At 36.7% G+C, this 24,215-nt stretch overlaps 1 protein-coding gene across 10 annotated transcripts in view; it reads right to left on the reverse strand.

Annotated features, from left to right (window-relative positions):
- ADAM23 (ADAM metallopeptidase domain 23) overlaps positions 1-24,215 on the reverse strand; it is a 100,153-nt gene that overhangs the window by 71,366 nt on the left and 4,572 nt on the right. For all 10 annotated transcript variants that reach the window (XR_015746443.1, XR_015746442.1, XM_087949473.1 and 7 more), the window contains exons 3-5: positions 7,860-7,936; positions 4,261-4,324; positions 1,141-1,223 (exon numbers count right to left, since the gene is read on the reverse strand). Coding sequence is in view for 8 of the 10 variants with exons in the window: in XM_087949473.1 (XP_087805599.1) it covers positions 1,141-1,223; positions 4,261-4,324; positions 7,860-7,936 (224 nt within the window). In the remaining 2 variants the exon portion in view is untranslated. The remainder of the gene's footprint in view (positions 1-1,140; positions 1,224-4,260; positions 4,325-7,859; positions 7,937-24,215) is intronic.

A 24,215-nucleotide genomic window follows, 5' to 3' on the forward strand; every position in this document is an offset into this window, starting at 1 on the left:
CTGTGACATCACCATTCCCAAGGGATACCAGAGGAGACTCATATCCCTTTTATTCTCCCACTGAAGTGGTACTTATTTATCTACTCGTATTTGCATGCTTTCAAACTGCTAGATGGGCAGGAGCTGGGACAAATTGATGGGAGCTCATTCCATCAAGCGTCTCACTCTCGAGTTTTGAACAGCGGAGCTGTTGACCTCTAAAACTTCTTCTCAGCATCCTAGCCCTGTGAGTCACCACAGCCCCAATTTAGTAGACTTATGCCCACCTTTTCGGTGCATAGCACTCACTCACTGAGCAACAATCCTGTGAAGCAGATAGAGTTGAGAAAGTGTGACAGGGAATGTCAAATGTACATGAGTACATGGGAAAATATTTACACAGAATAACTGGAATTAGATAGATAGATAGATAGATAGATAGATAGATAGATAGATAGATAGATAGATAGACAGACTGTAGATAGATCTAGATAGATATAGATAGGACAGAGAGAGATGATAGAGCACTGTATTCCAAATTGCCAATATCCTCTAAATATCTCCCAGACCTCATTGTTATGGGGAAACCACTAGATTGAGCATTCTGTATGTTTTCATTTCTGTCCAATTATCTGCATAGCTAAGAAAATTGATAGTAATAACTCGCTATCACAGCTGCCCAATAGCCACCCAAAATCTAAGTAAGCATATTTATTAGAGTTCGATTGATTTATATTTTCCTGTATCAAATTATAGTCTCATTCAACAACCTCACTCTAGAAGCCTTTCCAGAAGTCCCAGACATATTCTCTATTTATCAGCATTTCTTTCACTCTAATATCTTCTTTTTCTCTTAATGCTTTAATTATACCAACAATGTCGTCCCCCCGAAATTCCCTAAAATTTGCATATTAGCAAATAGTTAGCTGTTATCCAATTACACTGGGTTACTGGTCACTTGCAGTCATAAGAAAAATGATGACTAATGATGGAAGAAGGCTTTCTGCCCATGGCGTCCATGATGGAGAAGAAGGGATGAAAAAAAGTCATATTTTCAGTTGCTGGGACATGTCTGTTCAAAACACAGACTGTGGAAAACTGCCTAATACGAAGGATACAGAGTAGCAATATAATGAGATATTTATTAGTAATTATACTTACTGAAGTCCATTACAAGTAGAAACAGCAGCTTTGGATTTTGGGATGCCTCTGATGCTTCCATGATAATAGCAGTGTTCCCCTCCCTGAAAATATACAAAAAAAATCTATGTTTTTATAATTACTTTTTAAGTGATCCAATGCATATCAGAATAATGGATTCATAGTTTAAGCCTGTATACGACAATAAAACATAAGTGAAAAGCTTGTGTGATTTCGTTTTTAATACAGCTTTAGTATACACTGCAAAAAATAAAAAAGTAGTTTACTAAATAAATTAAAAGTGTAATTTTCAAGAAAGAGCGAAGCCTACCCAATTGGATATGGGCAGACCTATTATCAACTAGACAAAGAATTACAATGCAAACTGTTAAGATGGATTTAAGATTTGTTATTAAACTGATTTTTAATTGCTCCTAAATAATTCCCCAGTTATCTACCATTATTTTAATGGACAATATAATTATGGACCTATTTTTAGATTGGTTTTGGCATTTTTGTCCACCTATCAAGTACTTTCAGAGAATCTGGTATCATTGCAGGATATAACCTCAGGGGTGGGATTCTACCTGGTCAGACCGGTTCTATAGAACCGGTTGTTATGATTCTGCCCAGTTTGGAGAACTGGCAAATTGCACCACTGGCTGGCCCCACCCCGCCCACTCACTCCTTACCTGGCATGCGCGCCATCAAACTTGCCTGCTAAGTTGCTATTTTTCCCTTTTTTTCACACCAGCCATCTGCTGTTCTGCTGTGCCGGGAGATTTAGATTAGCTAGGAAGCAGGAAACCATTGGATTTCTTGCTTTCTAGCTAATCTAAAAGCAGAACTGAACCTTCCTTAGGACTGAAGCTTCTATTTTTTTCAGGGCAGACTCAGGTAGCAGATGGCAGAAAGGTGAATCTGAGTGAATCTGTGATTCTGTGAATAACTCAATCTGCCTGTCTGCTTTGCCTGCTTTTGGGTAAAAGTTGCTTTTTAAAACAAATAAAACATTACATATTTACATAAATATTTACAATGTTTACATACAAACTATGTCCAGCTAGTCACGTGACCACCAAGCTGCGCCCACCCAGTCACATGAACACAAATGCTTTTCTGTTTCAATTCTGAAGCCCCAGAGAAATTTAGCTTCTTTGTTCTTTATTACTTTGTCTATTTTGTGATCCCATGCTTGCAAAGATATTCAAATTTCACCTCAGTTTCAAGTCATCAAATAGCATATTCATAAAAAATACAAAATAGCAAAATAGCAGCTCTTTTTACGGCATAAAACAAAATTAAAATCCATTTTCTAAACATGGTAGAAGTGTCCTATATTTAATCTCCTGGATAATGAATTCACTATTTCTCCTGAGAAATTATATAATTAGTAATTATATCAGCAAAGTGGTATGTAATCTCAAGACTTCCCTCACTATTTACAAATGACTAATCCTGAAAAATGTTTAGAGAAATCTAGGTCAAGTTACTGCTATATGTAAAAAAAAATGTCCCATTTATTATTTCTAGTGAAACTTTAGCCTCTAAATGTGTCTCAAATACTGTTGATAATGCAGGAGTTTCTTAGTTGTCAATAAAAACAGGATTTAACAGGATTTCTATTTGGAAGTTTTTTTAAAGCCAATCCAAATATTATACTTCCAATTAAGCCACAATCCATATTTGAAACATCAATTAATGTTTCGCACAACCAATGAACATTTTACATGAAGCAAAATTCAAAACTATTTTCTCTACCCTCTCTTCCACCAGCACAGATAAAATATAGCATCCAGGTTACTTCAATGTAGAATTCTCTTAAATGAATATCTATGGTATCAGGTAACAATGACATGGCCTGTGCAGACATGCTTTTTCTATGGAGGTGGAAGCCAAAAGTAGACATTAAAGACCAACATTTGCCTCATTCCATAAATGTATATATCAACACAGTACATTACTACAACACAGTAAAAATTAATTTTAAGTATCCCAGTTTAATGTCTGATGACATAGCTGTAATAATATAGCTTTTTGAAAACCCCCAAAAGTTACTTTTATTTAGCAATTTGCATTTGCCTAGCACATTGCTTATAGTTGATAATATTTACATTCCTTGTCAGAATAATAAGCTGTTTGGTAATGATGAAACTGAAGCTGAATTTAAAGCAACAAAATGGGACTAATAATATTCAGCATTTTGCCTGTTTTCCACATGAAATCCTTTGGATAGTTTCTGTTTTCTGTTTTTTTTTTTAAATAAAAAAAATAGTTTTTTAAAATGTCTTAATATTTTATATGTAAAAAACATTAAACAATAGTTTAATCAGTCAATCCTAAAGGAAATCAACTCTGTTCTTTGGAAGGACAGATACTGAAGCTGAAAATCAAATACTTTGGACAATTATTATTATTATTATTATTATTACATAGCATATGATGAGAATATGTAGAACAGAAATAAACATATGTACACAATCCATGTAATTATAGTAAAACTTGTTTTGGGGTAAGGCAGTAGCCTCATAACTGGATGTCCAATTCAGCTTCCAGGTAATGACCTCTGAGGCTGCTTCACCAGAGAACGCACATCATGGGCAATCTTGCATAATATGTTTAACAGTTTGCATATCAGCACCACAATTGCAACAAGGTGGATCTTTCCATCCCCACTGACACAGGGCAGAGGCACTTCTTCCAGTAAGAGACCTGATTCTGTTCAATTTTGACCAGACAGAGTATAGCTGGTCAGAATGAGAAGAGAGGATTAATTAGAAAAGATCTTGATGTTGGGAAAGATTGAAGGCAAAAGGAGACGGGGATGACAGGAGATAATGGAGGATGGGGAGCTGACATGATGTGGTCCATGGGGTCATGAAGAATCAGACACGACTTAGTGACCAAACAGCAACAAGCAATACAGTGTTTTAAACTAAGCAGGCTGTGACTTCAAAGCCTAATTTTAATAAAAACTTATTAAACTTGTCCTACTACCCTATCATAGCAAAGAGACAGCATATCAAATGTCACAGACATTAGTAGACAAAATGCACATTTCACACTTCGAAAAAATTTAACAAAAAATAAATATATGAGATATGCTAACATTATCAAACACAAGAAAAGTGACTACACTACCTTTGAATATTGTGGTTTGTCATCTTCATAATGAATTTCCACATAATCAGCAGATAATAAGTCACTACAAAGAAGCAAAGGAAAATGTGTCAGTATAATCTGCTATATAAAGCTGACTTTATTAATTGTGAATAAAGAATAACAAAGAATAGCAAAGTCCTGATGAGGTATTATAACTGCAAATCTGGACTTAAGTATTGCATATTAAGTTTAAGTGGTTAGGTACATGGAAACTGTGAGTTCTAGTCCCGCTGTAAGCACAAAGCCAGCTGGATGATTTTGGACCAGCCCCCAATTTAGAAAGAAGACAAAGGCAAAACACTTCCAAAAATTGCCTAAAAAACTTATTTTTGCGACTGCCTCAGAGGCATGCCTGCATCACAAAAAATGGGCCTGAAACCAATGTTATTTAGTTTTATACATACATAGCATTTATCTCTTACATTTCTTTTTTGCACTGCTCAAGAAAATTCATAAAACATAATTCAATACATAGGCTGGCAACCGGTGGCCTCTTTAATGGTTTGCATAACAAAGCAATAATTTAGAAATGACAAATAGCTTAAAACAGCATACTTTTAAACATTTGCACAATTGTCCCAATTTCAACTTGAACTTCAATTTTATTACTGCCAAAGACCAAAGAAAAACAAAAGATAAGGAAATAATATAATGAGAAATACAGTACAAAATCAGTGTATTCAGGACCATGCCATTAGATACCTCTACCTTCATCACACCTGATTTAAGGCATAGAGATTCATTAGAAACACAACATGGCACCTAAAATGACACCCTGGAGAATTTGGACTGGACTCATTCTATGGAGGCAAAGCTAGAAATTGTCCAAGAAAATTGTTCATAAGTGATCTGGGACAAAGATTCAGCTTGAAATTACTTAAGCGTTGCTAGAATGCAACTCCCTTTCACCTCTGAACTGAGCTCTTTTGGGCACTCTGAGCAACAGAACAGCCATGTGCCCTTCATCAGCTTGAGGCATGACATCTCATGCTTAATTATAATGAACCTTAATACTGTATAGGAATAGCTCTTTGGTCTTCTGGCAAACACTTCAAGTTTGGTTTTAGAATAATTCAGTGAGCTCATGCTCATTGTTGAGAAAGTGCTAGGAATGCTGTCCTAAGACCAAAGCGTATGTTCCAGATCAGGGGAGCTGTGTGCGCTCATTCTCCTAACGGGGAATTACCTCAACAAGAACTATCCCAGTGAGATCAGGGGACACATATTGAGGGCTGCTTTCAGCACCTCTTGTGTATCCCTGGTTTGAACATGGAGGCCTTCAAGCAGACAGAAGCCTCTGAATTAGAGGCACACACACCCGTGGCCCAGAAGAAGAAAAAAAGAAAGGAAGGAAGAGGCAGCATGGCCAGTCAGCTCAAAGGGAAGCAATGGCAAAAATCAGAGCCAAAGCTTTCGCTCCAAAGAAAGTTTCCCAAGCTGAACTAAAGGCTAAAAAAAGGAGGCATGCTGTGCTCGAGAGGCAGTTTGCTAAAACTTTGGACCAAGTGAGGGGACGTTTGTAGCAGGCTTCCCTTCCAATGGAAGCACAGGTTGGCCAAATTGTGGGGCCCAGGGAAGAGGGAGTCCACTCTTCTTCCTTCTCCTATACCCAAACCTGGTCTCCTATGGTAACAGAGACCTTAGCAAATCAGGACCCCATTTTCTTCAGGCCCCTACAATTCCACTTCCCAACCAGACCACTCAGGGTAGCATTAGGAGCCTCCGTGGTGCAGTGGTTAGAGTGCAGTACTGCAAGCTACTTCTGCTGCAGCCAGCTGTCTACAATTTGGCAGTTCAAATCCCACCAGGCTCAAGGTTGACTCAGCCTTCCATCCTTCCGAGCTGGGTAAAATGAAGATCCAAATTGTTGGGGGCAATATGCTGACTCTGTAAACAGCTTAGAGACAGCTGTAAAGCACTATAAAGTGGTATATAAGTCTAAGTGCTATTGCTATTAGACATAGGCCCAAAGCTACCTTCACCCCCACTGCTGCTGGCCTACGTCCTGGAGAAGCCCACTCAGGAAGTGGTTCCTCTGACATTTCCCTAGTAGTCTCTTCTGCCATTCAATGAGGATTAGCACAGGGCTTGCAACAACTCTTTTGCCCTCTGGGGGGTGAACAAGATTGGTTTCCCAATCTCTCTTTAGGGGCCCCTCCCTGGGTAATTGTAATTACATAATTTATATAATCATTTAGTATTTTTCTCAGCCCTTGCTGAGCTTCTTTTAAAATGATTTACCCACAATCCTGTCCTGTGTTGGTAAAAACCACTCCTAAGCAAGTAAAAAAATTCACTTGATCAATAGGCTTCTCAATTATCTGCCAGTTAAACTTCACACTTTGTTTGATAAATATTGTCAAGTTTTATTTGATATTATTGATGTTTAAAGAATTAAGAAAACAGTAGGAATTTAGCTTTCACAGTGGGCCTATTTCAGAGTTAGGCATTAGTACTATATAAATTTATTAATCATGGATCTTTGGCATATAAATGTCTGAAGCATATAGGAATCTTGGAACATCGTTGACATAGAGCAGTGATGGCTAACCTTTTCGGCACCAAGTGTCAAAGCGCACTCGCCACATCCTCAAAATGCAATACGAGCATGCCCCCCGTGCATGTGCCCCACCCTGTGTCCTCGTGCATGCACACACAACTCCCATGCATGCACCTTGCCCCTGCGCATGCATGCATGATCCCTGCACATGTGCCCTGCCCCCCACACATGCGTGGCAGAGACCTGAAGACCAGCTGGCTGGCGGGAGGCATGCGCATGCATGCGCAAAGGAGCTAAGCTGGGGCAACGGCTTGCTTGCCCACAGAGAGTGCTCTGCGTGCCACCTCTGGCACGTGTGCCATAGGTTCGCCATCATGGACAGGGAGGCTAAAAAGCATTGGGGATAGAAAACAATTCTGTCTAACACCCTTATCTGCAGGTATACTCTTAGAGAGCCTCTAACATCCGTAGAGATTTCAACTGGATTTTTGAGTCGAGGGCCTTAACCAAGAGTAACCAAGAGTTCCATATTTACTTTGGCCAATTTCTTCCACAAAATGTTTCTGTTCATAGAACCAAACTCACATTGAGACCTATAAAAGTGGTAAACAGTTTCTTGCCACTAGTCAGTTGTTTTGTTGCAAGGTGATATAAAATAAATCAATTACCTATTGTGGAGTGCTCTGGTCTAAATCCAGTTTGTTTCTTCATTAAGAGATTTTCTTTTACATTACTCAGTCTTCTATTTTGCTCAAAAATGTTGGCAAATATTTTAGCCACAATTCCAGTAAGGCTTTAGTAAGGTTCTGTAATGTTTTGGGTCACTTCTGTCTCTCATTTATAATGCCGACTTACCATCCAACTGGGATGCAACTTGTACTATTTGCATGGGAGAACACCCCTGCTAACAACCTTGTTTACAGTCAGATGGGAGCCCTGACTGTATGTTTACAGTTTGACAACATTTTCCTTGGAAATTAGTATGCTTTATGAATTTTCCTTTCATTAAAATATTTATTTTAATTAAAAGATCTGCTATACTGAACAAAATAATTCAGAACCATAGATATACACTTACTTGTTCAGGGAGAGGTCAAGAATAAATGCAGAACCAAAAGCTTCAATTTGGAAACTTGCCTGAGCTAGATGCACAGCCTAAAAAAAGAAGAGAAGAATGTGAGGGCAGAAATGGAGACAAAAATATGCATAAGAAAAACTTTTATTGTTTTATCAAATTCCCCATATAAATTTGTCTGATTTTGATCTTACTCAGCTGAGTACAAATAATATGGACACATCTTGTGTGCACATGCATCTTGCAAAGCTATCTGGGATTTTGTGTTGAGCTTGTAGACACCCAAAAATAGATTGTGTTTTCTGTAATATGAACACCACCATCTATGAGCTGCATCCATGATTTTTCTATCTTTTTTTAACATTAAGGGGGGGGGGCATCATTGGTGGCTAGATTTCAGAGATAGTTAAGTCTCCTCTGAAGTGAGAGTGTGTTGCTATTGGCCTTAAAAGGAGCAGTGGAGTGACCTCTCTTGAAAAAGTCATACCGTGATCCAGCCTTGCATGATAGTCATCAACCAACTTTTTCTTCTTATGGAAGTTTGTAGAAAAAAATTTTTTAGTGGTGGCTGAGCTGTACATTATCTTAAATGAAACAGATTATCTGAATTCTTTTCTGACTGGATTCAGGCTCAAGCATGAGATGGAATCAGCATTGTTTACTCTGGTAGATGTCCTACAATGTCACATGGAGAATGGGAATTTTCCCTTACTGCTAGATCTATTTAACTCTCGCAGCTTTTGGCTCCACTGATCATAGTATTCTAGCGGATTGTTTAATGGGAGTTAAGAGCCAGAGGCACAATTTTGCAATAGTTCCACACTTACTATGAGGAAGGAAAAGAGCTCAAGTCTATGGGCATTGTAAAGAATTTAAGTCCTTTCCCATTTCTATGTAAAGAATTCAGATCCTCCTCCATTTCTATTTAACATAGAAATAAGTTCCGTCTTAGGCCCAGTACTCTTCAATATCTTCATTAAACGACTTAGATGAGGGAATAGAAGGGGAACTTACCAAATGTGCAGATGATACTAAGCTGGCAGGAATAGCTAATACCCAAGAAGATAGGCTCAAGATCCAGATGGATCTTGACAGACTAGAACACTGGGTCGTATCTAACAAAATGAAATTCAATGTAGAGAAAAGTAAAGTCCTACACTTAGGCAAGAAAAACCAAAAGTACACATATGGACTGGGTGAAACCAGGCTCAATAGCAGTAACTGTAAGAGGGATCTTGGAATCTTAGTGGACAACCAGCTAAATATGAGCCAGCAGTGTGCAGCAGCTGCCAAAAAAGCTAATGCAATCCTAAATTGTATTAACAGAGGGATACAATCAAGATCAAGGGAAGTACTAATACCACTCTATAAAGCCTTAGTAAGACCACACCTAGAGTACTGCATCCAGTTTTGTTCACCACATTATAAAAAAGATGTTGAGACTCTAGAAAAAGTACAGAGAAGAGCAACCAGGATGATTAGGGGACTGGAGACTAAAACATACAATGAACGGTTGCAGGAACTGGGCTTGGCTAGTCTAGTAAAGAGAAGGACCAGGGGAGACATGATAGCAGACTTCCAATATTTAAGGGGCTGCCACAGGGAGGAAGGGGTCAAGCTCTTTTCCAAAGCACCTGTAGGCCAGACAAGGAATAATGGATGGAAACTGAAAAAGGAGAGATTTAACCTGGAAATAAGGAGAAACTTTCTGACAGTGAGAACAATCAACCAATGGAACAGCTTGCCCTCGGAAGTTGTGGGAGCGCCATCACTTGAGACTTTCAAGAAGAGATTGGACTGCCATTTGTCAGAAATGGTGTGGGGTCTCCTGCTTGGGCGGGGGGTTGGACTAGATGACCTACAAGGTCCCTTCCAACTCTGATTATCTGTCTATCTGTCTGTCTGTCTGTCTGTTATCCATACAAAGCTGCTGGTTTGGGGTGAGATATCAATACATTCATGATATTCAGGAATATATTGTTACCCCAGGTTATACTAGATATGCTGTAGAAATTCTGGTGGCTAAGACAGTCTGGAAATAAACTTAAATTTAATCCAAGCAGGACAAAGTTTCAGAAATATTTAGGATTTAAAATTGTATCAATAACAATACAGATGGGATTATTCCCCATGAAAGAGCAGGTCTGGTTGCTTCTGAATGTTTACATAGTCGACCATTTTTAAAAGTTACTGTTTTCTACAATTTCCTATAGTTTTACACTTCTAGCCATTCCAGCTTTTGTGACCGGGGTTCCTGCTAATGCTATACATATTTTCAGTCTTTTGAAAATACAATGAAAATAAAATAAAAACACATACCTATAAAAATCACAGTATTCAAACCCATACCCATCAAATCATACCTAAAACAAAATTTACAAGCACTGGAGCTAGCAGATTAATTTTACATGAAAGAGCTACTTAATTATAAATGATTTTGGTAGCGAAAGTATCAAGAAAAAGAATCAAACAAACCTCTGAAGGATAAGATTTTTACATCTCAATGCTGCTGTTAAAAATAACTTTTTGTTCCCACCAGAAGCACTTCAAAAACTGGCAGAATGAGAAATGGGCCTATCAATAGTTTAGCAGGCACATTGGGAAAAATACATTTTAGCTAACTTGCTTTCAAACTACTTAGTATCATTTTTAATTGAGTCTGGGCTCAAAATGAATTCTTAATCTGTTAAAACAGTTGTAACACAACATTCACATGCTTGCTATATAATCAACTATCTGGCAGTTTCACATTTCTCAGAAACATCTTATTACTTGAAGTAACCCAGAAAGGATTAAGGGGGAACAGCAATGCCCCTTTAGTTAAAGAATACCCCCACAATGTGTTAAGAGGCAGTTTCTTCGGAACCAGGCAGACTTCCCCAAAAATGCCCTAGGCAGCTGTAAGTAGCAGCTCAAGAAGCAATTTCTGGTTCATCATTCACTGTAAGTAGGACTACAGTAACCATTAGATAGCAGCAAAAAAGTTAAATCAATAGAAGAGAATATAATATATATAATATAATGCTCAGGGTTGAGACCTGTGGAGTCCTAGGTGTCTTGGTTATTTATTTGCAAATGTTTTGTTATCAGAGTAGGTAACATCTTCAGTGCTATTTTGTTATCCAGTCACTGAAGATGTTGCCCTAGTCTGGTGATGTAACACCTGCAAGCAAACATCCAAGCTCGAGAAGCAAAAAGGACTCCGCAAAGAGTTGAATACTCGAGGAAGAGTATTATTAGTGTATGACATTGTTTCAATAGCCAGGAGACCACAATGCTAATGCAGAGTAGTAGTTTGGCTGGCAATTAACTAGCTCTGTTGCGGTACATGTTTGCAAGTTTCCCAAGGTGCGCCACAGGAGAGCAAGCTAGCTTCACACCAGAGAAAAAGACAAGAGGCTCTTTTTGCAGTGTCCTCCTCTCTCCACTAGAGCTGCCTTGCAAATGAGTGTCGCAATCAGGAAGGTTCAGAGCTGGCAGGAATCTGACCACCTGCCCAAAGTAGCAGCTCATCTCCCCACTGAAGTGGTACCTATTTAACTAGTCTCATGGAACATGCCTTCAAACTGCTAGGTGGGCAGAAGTTGAGGCAAGTGACAGGAGCTCACCCCAACATACAGTGCTAGGGCTTGAACTACAGAGCAAATGCCATCTCCAGTGTCATTAAGCCACTGAGCCACCATGCCTCTTGAGGAAGAGTGAACATTTCACAGAAAGGAAGCAACAGCTTTAGCAATGACATCAGGCTCAGGATTACTTCTATATGATTTTTGCCAAATTAAAAATACAACAACTTATTCTCTCCCCAAATGGACATAGCTAGACAGGACATTCAATTATCATGAGCAGTAGCTGTTATTACCTAGAATCTAAACAAATTTTGCGGTCAAAAGGTATAATTTGGGGATGTTTAACCCTCCCCTTCATCATAGCTGCTAAGAAAACCTTCCTCGATCAAAGTTACACACCAAAGAAAAGTTTCTGTTGATTCTAACAAAACCTTTTCTCTTGATACAAACAGCTGCTGGGGAGGGAACCCATTTTTGTCAGTGCCTTCATGAAAAGGAAAAAGTTAAAACACCTCCCTTCGTTGCAGTTCCAAGGTTCAGCATATATATTTATCACAGGTTCCTTAAAAACTTATTTGAAAATGCTCTCCGGTGAATCCTTAATATCTGAAAATATCCACAAAGTGCTATACCAGTTTATATCACAAATGTGTTCCTTCTGATCCTAACAAAATAGTTTGTATATGCATTAGTCAAGGTTTGGTACATTGAAACTGTATGGTAAAACTTGCAGAAATAGTGCTACATGGTAAAATGCTCACGATTTTAAAAAAATATTTTTAAAAAATGAGTAACAAAGTAAATTAATCAAATACATCAAATTAGGCAATTGAAATGGACCCCATGTTGAAAATCAACTTGCAAATAACCATTTTTCAGCTGAGAGTTCTTAGTAAGCATATATGTATAAAGACAGTTTTTGAGAAATGTCGTAGATTATAGCAGAATAACAGAATAGTTGAAAGGGACCTTGGGAGTTCTTCTAGTTCAACCCCCTGCTCAGTCAGGAGACCCTATGTCATTCCAGACAAGTGGCTGCCCAGTCTCTTCTTAAAAGTGATGGAGCACCCACAACCTCTGAGGGTAAGCCATTCCAATGGTTTATTGTTCTGTTAGGAAATTTCTCCTTACTTCTAGGCTGCTTTTCTCCTTGATTAATTTCCATCCATTGCTTCTTGTCCTGCCTTCAGGTACTTCGGAGAAAAGGTTAACACCCCCCCCTTCTTTGTGGCAGCCACTCCAATATTGGAACACTGGTATCTTGTCCACCCCCAGCCCATTTTTTTCATTAGACTAGACATGTCCAATTCCTGTAACCGTTCTCCATGTTTTAGCTTCCAGACCCCTAATAATCTTTGTTGTAAACTGCACTCTTTCTAGAGTCTCAAACATCTTTTTTATATTGTAGCAACCCAAACAGAAGATTTTTATAAAGAAAGTAAACTTTTCTAATGAAAATATATTTTGTGATATCTTAAAATATTTATAAGTATTACAATAAAATAATTTATCAGTAAAGCTTTAATTTTATTTGAAAACCACATACAGAGTCACACAAACATAAATCTTATGCATAGTTATATGATCTGGATCTAATATTGATGAGTATTAACATCTATTCCCATGTCATCACACAACTCATTTTATAGGAGAGGATCATTACACAAAACTGGGTAAACAAATAAACAAAGAAAACAACTAAACCAGAGGTGGTATTCAGCAGGTTCTGACCAGTTCTGGAGAACCGGTAGGAGAAATTTTGAATAGTTTGGAGAACCGGCAAATACCACCTCGGACTGGAGATTTTACAGTATTTTTCCCCTGGCATGCCCACCAAGCCACACCCACAGAACCGGTAGTAAAAAAAAATTGAATCCTACCACTGAACTAAATCTATCAGGAGGGTTAGTGGGCCTGCCAACTTAAATAGCTTCTGTCTAAATTATTAGGTAATTTCCAGTTCTTTATTCATGTATGTCTTTTAAAAAGTCAAGGGATATTTTTAGGAATAGAATTTCTTTTTTTATTTTTTGTTATGGTGTCATAAATTTTAATATATTGTTTTAATACACTAATGTTTGTACAATATATTTGACAATTATTAACATTCTATTATTTAGATAGTTTAGCATATTGAGACTAGAAAAGAGACAAATATTCTATCAATGTTAATTAAAGTTTGAACTGTCAATATTACAAGCATAAAATTATTTGGCTTTTTCATCCAAATTGAACATAATTGAAAAAGAATCACTACAGCTCATATCAAAATAATTGTTACATACTAGAGGTTTTAATCTTAAATTGCTTGTTCATTAAATCTCCCTTGTATTGTTACTTAGAATATATATGCATGTTTGTGTGCACCTGTATGTGTATACATATACATATGTATAATGGATGGGTGGATGGATGGAAGGGAAGGAGGGAGGGAGGAAGATTAATAAAAAGAAAGAACTTGGTTTTCGATTGGTTTTATACATCGGGTTACATCTGGTTATTTGAAATATTTGTAGATATTTAGGCTATCTTAGAAGACATACAGTAAATGAATATATTTGCCATACTACATGATATATAGGAAACATTATTTTTTAAATTTATATCAGTTTGTATTTTGTATATATACTGTTAGTTTTGCCATTGCTGCATATTTTCCAAATCTAAGTTCCAATCAGATATTGTCTGAATTGTATCATTCTTCCAATATTGAGTAAAATTTGTTCCCACATATCTCATTTAGTTATGTTTCTTGCTATTTTTTTCTGAGATTATGCCTAGTAATAAAACCCCAAAGGTGCTTTTTTCAAGAGGCAACTGGACTTTCTTGTTTTTCTTTGAAGACATTTTGTTTCTCATCCAAAAAGCTTCTTCAGCTCTGACTGAATGGAAGGATTTATATTCCTTGCAGACAGCTGGTTATTTGAATTCTTTTAGAGAGTCATTGAGGCCACCTGGAGGTTAATCTGTGTCCTCAGGGTCACCTGAGTAGTGCAAATGGGTGTGGAGCCTTCTTGGAACTGATGAAAGGACTTCTTGTAGACTGGAGATAGATGATGCTGTATCCCTCCCCCTCTGTTGAGAGGGGGCAATTCAATTTTGACATGGATGGCCTCTTTAACCCCTCTTTCAAACCAATGATCCTCTCTGTCCAAAATTTGGACTTTGCTGTCTTTAAGAGAGTGTTCTTTGTCTTTTAAATGCAGATGGACTGAATCTAGTCCTCCTATGTTCTCCTATTTATGTCATTTGTTTATGAAGTGGTTGTTTTGTTTCTCTCATGTACATGTCTCATATGTGTACTACATATACCATGTTGCTCTATTTGTGTCTGGGTGTTTTAACCTTGGGTTGGACAAACATCTTGGGTTTAAAATGTGCTTGTATATTGTGGGCTGAAGATCCTCCTGAGCTTTTCAGATATTTCTGTAACATATGGCATTGCTTCATTTCTTGTTCTCTTCTTGTCTATTATGGAAGAGCTCCTGCTGGGCCTTTTTGGAGATTTGATGAAGGCCCACTTGGGATAGTCACATGTTCTGAGGGATTCCTTGATGTGTTTTAGTTCTTTTTCTTCCCATCTTTGCTAGTAGACAGTCCTTCAGCTCGCTGGTATACAGTTCTGATAACTCCCATTTTGTGCTCCAGTGAATGGTAAGAATCAAAATGTAAATACTGATTTGTGTGGTTTTTTTTTTTTTGTAAACTTCAATGTTAAGGCTTCTCTCTTCCTTGATGTGTACTGCAAAGGTTAGAATATTTTCTAAGGAAGGTTAGAATATTTTCTTTAACATCTTCCTGTGTGAATTTGATGTATCTCTCCACAGAGATAATATGTTTGGTGAAAAAATATAGGTGTGCCATGGGTTCACCTGCGTCCCCCATTGTGGCCAATCTCTACATGGAAGAGATAGAAGCCAAAGCCCTAAAGTCCTTCACCAGAATTCCACCCACTCATTGGGTATTATGTGAATGATCCTTGGGTCAAGAACAAAACACTGGAATTGGAAGCATTCACCAAACCTATCAATATCAATTCTGTGGACAGATAAATCAAATTCATTGTCTAACTTCCTGGACTGGACAGGAAAAAAAAGAACTAAAACACATCAAGGAAGTCCTCAGAACATGTGGCTACCCCAAAGTGGGCCTTCATCAAATCCCCAAAAAAACCCAGCAGGAGCTCATCCATAACAGACAAAGAAGAGAACAATAAATAAAGCAATGTCGTCATTCCATACATTGCAGGAATATCTGAAAAGCTCAGGAGGATCTTCAGCCAATACAGCATATATGCACACTTTAAATGCAAGAATACATTAAGGCAGAAGCTTGTCCATTCCAAGGATAAAACACCCAGATACAAATTGAGCAATGTGGCATATGCAGTACACATATAAGACATGTGCAGATCTGTACGTTGGGGAAACAAAACAACCATTTCATAAACATGGCACAACATAGGAGAACAAAACCATCAGGACTAGATTCAGCAGTCTCTGCATTTAATAGACAAAGGCCACTCTTTTGAAGACAGCAAAGTCCACATTTTGGACAGAGAGGATTGCTAGTTTGAAAGAAGGGTCAAAGAAGCCATCTATATCAAAATTGAACAGCCCTCTCTCAACAGAATAGGAGTGATACTGCATCATCTATCTCCAGTCTACAACACAGTCCTTCATTCAGTTCCAAGAAGGCTCCACACCCATTTACACTACTCAGGTGACCCCGAGGACACAGATAAACCTCCAGGTGGCCTCAATGACTCTCTAAAAGAATGCAGATGACCAGCTGTCTGCAAGGAATATAAATCATTCAATTCCCCCCCCCATCCAGTCAGAGCTGAAGAAGCTTCTTGAATGAGAAGGGAAACAACTTCAAAATAAACAAGGAAGTCCAGTTTCCTGTTGAAAAAAGCACCTTTGGGACAACCCTGACCTGGATGACTAAGAATCTCCTAGTAAGAGAAGTTATAGTTTCATTTCAAATTTAAATTACAAGATTTTCTGCATTACGCTATGTATGTTTTTTCAGTATTTTCGGGGTTTTTTATTACATGTCCATCACATATGATAAAATGTTCCTTCTGTTTCATGACATTTCCAGCATTGATGCAATTTGTCAATCTTAGATGTTATTGTTAGAAAAAGATAGGAAATTTTGATACATCTCATTTGGTGCAAAATGTTCTCTTTGTCCCTTGGGTCACCAGCTAGTTTGGTGACTAAGGTGGGACTAGAATTCATGAAGTCCCAGTTTCTATCCCAGGGTATTAATTACAACTCCAAACCAGTCATTAATTCATAGACTGTAAATGGCCTATGAGGCTTGACATTTAGTACTCCATCACCTCCCTCTTTATATATGTATGCATATAACATATGTAAAAACACATGAAAACTCTCAAAATTGTTTCTATCTTCCAACAAGCCTGGATACAACCTGAAAAAGATTTTTTAAAGATAGTAATACTAATCAACATGTATCAAACTTTTCTTGGACTCTGTTTTAAGAGAGTGGCTAGGTTTCCTCATCCCAGCTAAGCCTTAAATATGGTTTGGGTATGGCATATTGCACAGATCTAGCTGGTCTGGTTTGCAAAAGTTTATGGCTTAGCATGTAAATAATCCTCTAAACTTTTCTGAAGCAGTCTTGACCATATAAAGTTACACTAGCTTGATAACATATAAATCCCTTTATAACCCTATGATATGTGCTTTATAGCAAAAGTGACCATTTCAGATGATATCTTTATTAAACCAACTCAACATTTCAAAATTGCAAACTTTTGAATTTAATGTTATTAAAATCCTTCATTCAGCAAATCAGTAGCCAAAAAATAGGGAGGCAGAAATGAATACATTCTTATGCAGTTTCTGAATGATATACAGAATATACTTTGTTTAAAAGAGAGAGAGAAATACCCAGTAATGCCTAAGCATCTTATATGCAGATAAAGTTTCATATATCTTTCCTCTATTTTAAAATAATATTTGATGCCAAAGTAATATGGTATTAGCAGAATTGTAGCCAAGAGGGTTCTTAAAGGGAAAGAATACTAAGGTTCCCAAGGGCTCACTATGCATGAAAGCAGAACCACTGTGATGAACCCACTGGATACATTAAAGGGACTAGTCTCCAGACAACTCTCAGCTGCCAACTTGCCCAATAATGTATGAAGTCTAACTGACCCCTTATATATTTCTTTTAAGTAAAACTATTACAACTACAATTTTCCACATTCATCCTGAAAAATGAAGAGTCATTAATGAGTTTTAAATCTGATCTGGAACTGGCACTACTCTTTCCTTCCTTATGACCGACCCTCAGTAACAAGCAGCAATCAGGGAATGTGAGCCTCCAAGTAAATATAAGACAGATCTCTCAAAAGTCAGGAGGAAGTTCAGTTCTTCAGAAATCTGATTTAAGATTCTCTCAATGTTCCATTCATGTTCCTATCTGACATGTTGTCTATGGAGATTCTCAGTCATCCAGGTCATGGTTGTCCCGAAGATGCTTTTTTCAACAGGCAACTGGACTGTCTGTTTGTTTTTTGAAGATGTTTAGGTTCTCATCCTAGAAGCTTCTTCAAGAAGCTCTGAGAGCTGGACTTCCAATTGATGTCGGGGTGAGAACAGCTGGGAAATAGCAGGCTCTATCAAGCCCCATGAAATCCAGCCAGTAACCACTGTCGGGAGACCCTACAGGGTCATAGCCGCCTTGGAGGGGTGGTGAAGGAAGGAGACACACTTCACCGACCACAAGGAATCCACAATTTCCTCGTTAGGCCTGAAGCAAGTTCTCCCCGAATGGCAGCAAGGAGGATGGCCATTTTTGGGCAGTCATGAAGGTGGGACAACCAGGACCACAAGATTTGTGCTGGAGTGGTATATGGACAGAGCATTGGAACTGGGTGAGATAACTACCAACTTTTACTCTAAAGATTTGAAGTAACTACAAGATATTAAAAGATAACTCCTAAGCTTGGTGAATTGACACATGGAAGGAAAAAAAACTGAGAAGAAAGAGGCGAAAGAAACGCTAGAGAAGCTAATAAAATACAGAAAGCTTAGAAAAAGCTCAAATAATTTGAAAAGCGATCTCTGGAAGAAATTACCTGTTTATTTGTATTTTTAAACCCCCAGATGTTGAATAATCAGATGTTTTTGACAGACTATTTAACATTGGATTTGGGATAAGGGTGCCATCTACTTGAAGAAGAGAAGTACTACAGCACTATAATCATAACATACTTAGTGAATGTTTTTTCAATACACACAAGCCTAATACACAGAACAGAATAGAAGCAATAACATCTGGAGGATGGCCTGACCTTGACTTTACTGTTGACAACTTGGATAACTTGAGAACACTTATTGAGCCTTTTTTTCCTGCTCTTTGGAAGATTTATAAAAGGAACTAACTTGCAATTTTTATTAAATTTGGCTTGGATTATGGATTTGAAAGGTTGGAGGAATCTAGTAAGACTAATTTGGACTTAGATTGTTGGACTTAATTTGGACTTGGATTTGGATTACTAACATTATTAAACAGAACATTCTATGAGACAAAAGAACAAAAGTGTCAGAAGAAAAGAAAGACAGCTAAATAAGACTTTAAAATTTGGACAATTGGGAGATATATAATGGGGAAAATATAAGGCTGCAAATAATAAAACAAGGAGTTTTATAAAATGGATTTTCAAGAGACAATAGTTATATAAAGAATTTTTTTAAACAAGTTTTATTCAGTTTTCCACATTTTAACGTCTCTTTTTAGTGAACAGCATGATTACAGGTTTCACATATACATACAAATATGACCATAGTTACATATTCAATTTTTGTATTCAATTTCTTATCTTAATGATGCTTTTATACATTTTCTGTTTTATTGTATTATTCCAAATGCTTATCTAATTATTTAATTCACTTATGTTAGCTTCATAATTATTATACTTTAGTACTTTTAGCTGTCACATTTGTATATTTCATCTTAAATTCTAATTAAAAACTCTCCTATAAATTGGTTTCCCCCCTAAAATATCAGTTTAAGTGCACCACCTCTTAAGTTACATATTCATTAATTATCTCCCCTTTTAAATCCCATATATTACCTAAAACATTAAAATTAATAATCCCTTTAAAACTACACAGTATATATAAATCAGATTCTGCATGGTTTTCCCGCTTTTTAATTTCATAAGATTTTTTACAATTTCAAAAAAAGACATATTAATCTACTCATTTAATCCTAAACCCTGATGTTAATTCCATTTCAGCTCTCCTCCTATATTGTTTCATTTATTTCCATATATTTAATACACATATTCCATTAATTATTCCATTCATATTTAGTCAAAAAAGCCTGCATTCCAGTCCTAGAAATATTTCAATATGTTTAATAAACATATTCCATTATTTGTTACAATTATCTCTATACATAAAGGAAAAGAGCATTAGATTTCATTATCGAGAAATAACAATTCTGTTTTCCATCTTATCAATCTATATGTCCCTATTTCATAACTATAAATTTATCAATGTTACCCCCAGCACCTTGCAGAATCCCCTCTTTAAATATTAATCTTCCATTGTCTCTATGTCTAATTAAACAATTTTTCCCATTTTTTTTACAATTCCCATATTTCTTTGTTCCCAGGTCTTGTTTCTTATTCCTTCTTTCCCCTTGTATTTTCCCCTTTATTCTTTCACTCCAGTTTTTATCCCCCTCTCTATTTATAACTTCCTTCCGCCCTTCGAATTTCTTCTGATTCTTTTTCCCTGTTTTAATTTTCTGGATATTCCCTTCTTTATTTAACTTCTTAAATCTCCTATATTTATTTCCAACTCTTTTCCTCTTTCTTTCCAGAGTTCTTTGTTCTCGATGATAATTCTCGATGATAATTAAAGATGATAATTTCATGATTTGCTCCACTTCCTCTTCTGTCTTTTGTCTTTGTTGTTCATATTCTGCAATCGCATTTTCCATAAATTTTAAAGCAAAGCCCAGCAATTCACCTTGCTCTTGTAATATTTCTTTCATGCTTCATGTTCCATGTTTAATTCCAGAAGCTATCACCATTTTACAACTTTCTAATTGGCAATTTAATCCAAATAGTATGTTTGAAGTTAATTTCCAACAGTCAGCTTTTATTTTTTTTCTCTCAAGTTTTAGTCCTCAGCTAATCCAATGCCAAATCCATGCCAGAAGCAACAATTAATCCAAGGGCAGAATCTTCCTGTTTCTTCCTTTGTTTTAATTTTTCAAAGTTCTTGTTCTATTGTATCAATTTTTCTTATAGTTTTTAAGAAACAGAGTCATTTAAAAGAAAAACAAGTTAGATTTAATTTAGATGACACTCTTTGTTATAACAGATCTTCACCCCCTCTTTTCTTTTTTTCCAATTATTCAGAGCTTTTTAAACCACTATCTTCCAAACAAAAAGATCAAATCCAACTGGTATTAAATTTTCTCTTTAACAATCTATAGTTCAGCTTTATTAGTGCCTATATAGAATCAGAATATACTTATCCAAATTGATTAGATGATTCCTTCTTCCAGCTTCTACCTTTCTCGATTCAAAGCCCTGCCGCTGTCAAAAGCAATTCACACCTTTTTTCTCTTTTTCTCTTCGCCGCTTTAAATCCTTTCTTAAAAATTATTTGAAATGTTAATCCTGGGGGTACCTTCCATTTAATTACATCACCTTGTTCTTCCTGCTGTTCGCTTCTTTCTCTCTCTCCTGCATAATCTTCCCCTTCAAGGTGGCCATTTTAGACCACCACTTCAGGCGTCTTCGGGAGGGAGCAATTGCCAAGCCAGGGAGAGGATTTGCGACTCTCCTCTACCCGGCTGACGGTCTCCCCTTCCTCTGCCGCCCATACGAGGCGGCTTCTGCCCCAAATCTGATCAATCAGGGCTCTCCGACACTGAATCACAGACCAAAGCCACGCACAGTCACAGTCAGTGGTCTGTCTTCGGGGAGGTTCAAAACCAGAAGCCCTAAAGAATTATTGTTTATGTTAAAAGGTATGCATGGATCTATAAAATACAATAAGGAGACAAGGGGAATGTTTAAAGATACAGAAAATGTTGTAGAAGCTACCCAACAATTGTGGGGTAAAGAAGAACATGATATTCAAGAAATAGGTGAGAAGTTAGACTAAGAAGTGGAAGAGAAAAACTGAAATGAGATGCAAGAAGTTAATAATAAAGAGGAGAAAGGATTAATAAGTAGAAGACAACTATATAACCCTTTAAAAGTTTATAACAGAATAGAGAGAAAAGGAAAAAATTCTTTTAAATAACCAAAAAGAAGTTTTGTAGATGGAAGTTCAAATAATACAGAAGAGGCAAAAGGTATTCAGAAGGGAAAGTTTAGTAGGTACAAAAAAATCAAAAAGATACAAGATTCCAAGAGAGAGATATAAAAGGTTGATTAAAAAAATCAATAAATGATGGAATCTTTCAAAGATTAAGAGCTGATGAATAATGGGAAAACATATCAATAAAATGGGAATATATATAGGGAAAATAGTAGTATATATAATTATGAATTTAAAATATTAAGGATTAGAAATTGTGTGGGATTTTGAAATACATTTCCGGGATTGATTAAATATTGTTAATATTTGGCATTATTATTAACCCTACATATTTTGAATATTGAAGTTATGGTGGAACTATGAATAACTCTTAAAACATTAAATAATAGTATTTAGGGACTATAAATACAAGGCGCAAAGAAATGTTATTTACGTTTAAATGAACTAATGGGAAAATGAGAAATGGATTATGAAAAAAGATTAGCATTGTTGAAGTTGGGGAAGTTGGAAGATTAGAATTACACATATCATTTGTATTGTTATTGTTACTGTGGCTTAAAAAAGACTTGACCCAGTCAATGTAATGCCCACAAATATGTATGTTTATATTGAAAAATAAAAAACTTATTATTATTTTTTTAAAAAGAAGGTCTGAGAGGTGAAGAGTCTTCTTGGATGAGAAGTGAAACGTCTTCAAAGAAAAACCAGAAAGTCCAGTTGCCTCTTGAAAAAAGCACCTTTGGGTCTATCCAGCATGTTGCACCTCAGGCTTGATGTTGGAATGTGATTCCAGAACTTCCATTGATCTCTCCTTTCCAACTTCAACTGGCTCCTCCTCATTTAGGTCAGAGAATGGATTGTTTTTAGGATTGAAATCATGACTCATTAAAACAGTCATTCACATAAGTAGAGAAGCCCACAAAGAATAGGTATGTGATTCAAAGTGTTAGTTTATTTAAATATTGATATTCAAAAAAGAAAGAACTAAAAGATATGCCTTATTTCTCCAGGTTAGGAGAAATAAAGTTTTGGCCTATGTATATTTATACATGGGCAAACATCCAGTACTAAATGCCTGTGTCTTTGCTCCCTCCAAGAACTAGAAAGGGCATTCAAGGGATGTCCTGCAAAGAGACTTTTGTTACATATGAATGGGATGACAACTGAAGTTTGTTAAATTTTGGTTTGTTTGTTAAATTTATTTATTAAATTTATAAGCCACCCATCATGCCTAGGAACAGTGAGATGAATGCTTCCCCCTATAATCAACAATGACTAGTGAATAAATTTTGCAGGGACTCCTTCCTTCCTTCCTTCCTTCCTTCCTTCCTTCCTTCCTTCCTTCCTTCCTTCCTTCCTTCCTTCTCTCCTAGAGGTGACTCTCCTCCAGAATAGTGCTTTAGCAGAAAACTTTCATCTGACACATATTTAGCATTGTTTAACTCTGTCAAGCACTTTCTGCTGAATCATTAATTGGGCGGACTCCTGTTGTCCTACCTCAACTAAAAGCTCTTAGGATTTAGTTAATCATACTATCCTCTTTCCATGTACAGAAGTCTTGGCATATAACTAATTTAACAGTTATATTAACCATATACTCTGTCAGTTGCCATATTGAAAGCTACACTCCAGAGAACTCAAGATAATGAGTATTAACAATGCTGTGAGCTAGATTATTCTAGTTAACTTTCCCAAGACAAGGTTTCTATACAGCGAGACTATGAAGTTAAAACATGGAAAATGCAGCAAAATATTGCAGTATTATGTCTTTTCAGCCAGTCATTTCCTGGATATGCCTTTTTTCCTTCTCCTTTATATTTATATTGGCTCTTGTGGTCAATCCTTGCTGAATTGCTCTTTCCTCGCTCCGTTTTTCTCCTAAATCATTAATGTAAAATATTTAAACTTGTGCAAATGGATAATGCTTTTTTGGGCTATATAAGGATTAACATTTGGAATACTTGCTAAGGATGTAACTATAACTTCAAGCATTTTAGCTGCATTGGCAGCTAGATACTATTATATTCTTAAGGCAGGCAGAATTAGTAACAATTATATTCTCAGTGCAGTAATTAATCACTGAAATACATAAAAGCACTTGAAAGAGCTGCCTCCCTCCCTTGATGGGTAGAGGAAGGACACGGGACTTAGGAAATGAGCACTGCTACCCACATTAACCCTTATTTTTATTACTACAGTAACAGCAAAGACCATACTAGAATAAGGAAGTGAAATTGCTACAATTGCACTAACATAGCTACCAAGTACTGTATATACCAAGGAACATGAGAAACAGTATCTGTTTAATTCCAGAAATGAATTATACCTTGTCTGAATAACTTTCCCACAAAACTAAGCACTTAGTTACAGTATTTTACTAATTATGCCAGTTCTTGCACAAAATCATCATCTTTCATAAGAGATGGGACCTTTTAGCTAACAAAATACCTGTATTTTCTTAC

The sequence above is a fragment of the Notechis scutatus genome, chromosome 1, assembly GCF_049901735.1.
Source record: "Notechis scutatus isolate UNSWTSFEM ecotype Mainland chromosome 1, rNotScu1.2, whole genome shotgun sequence".
NCBI lineage: Eukaryota > Metazoa > Chordata > Lepidosauria > Squamata > Elapidae > Notechis > Notechis scutatus.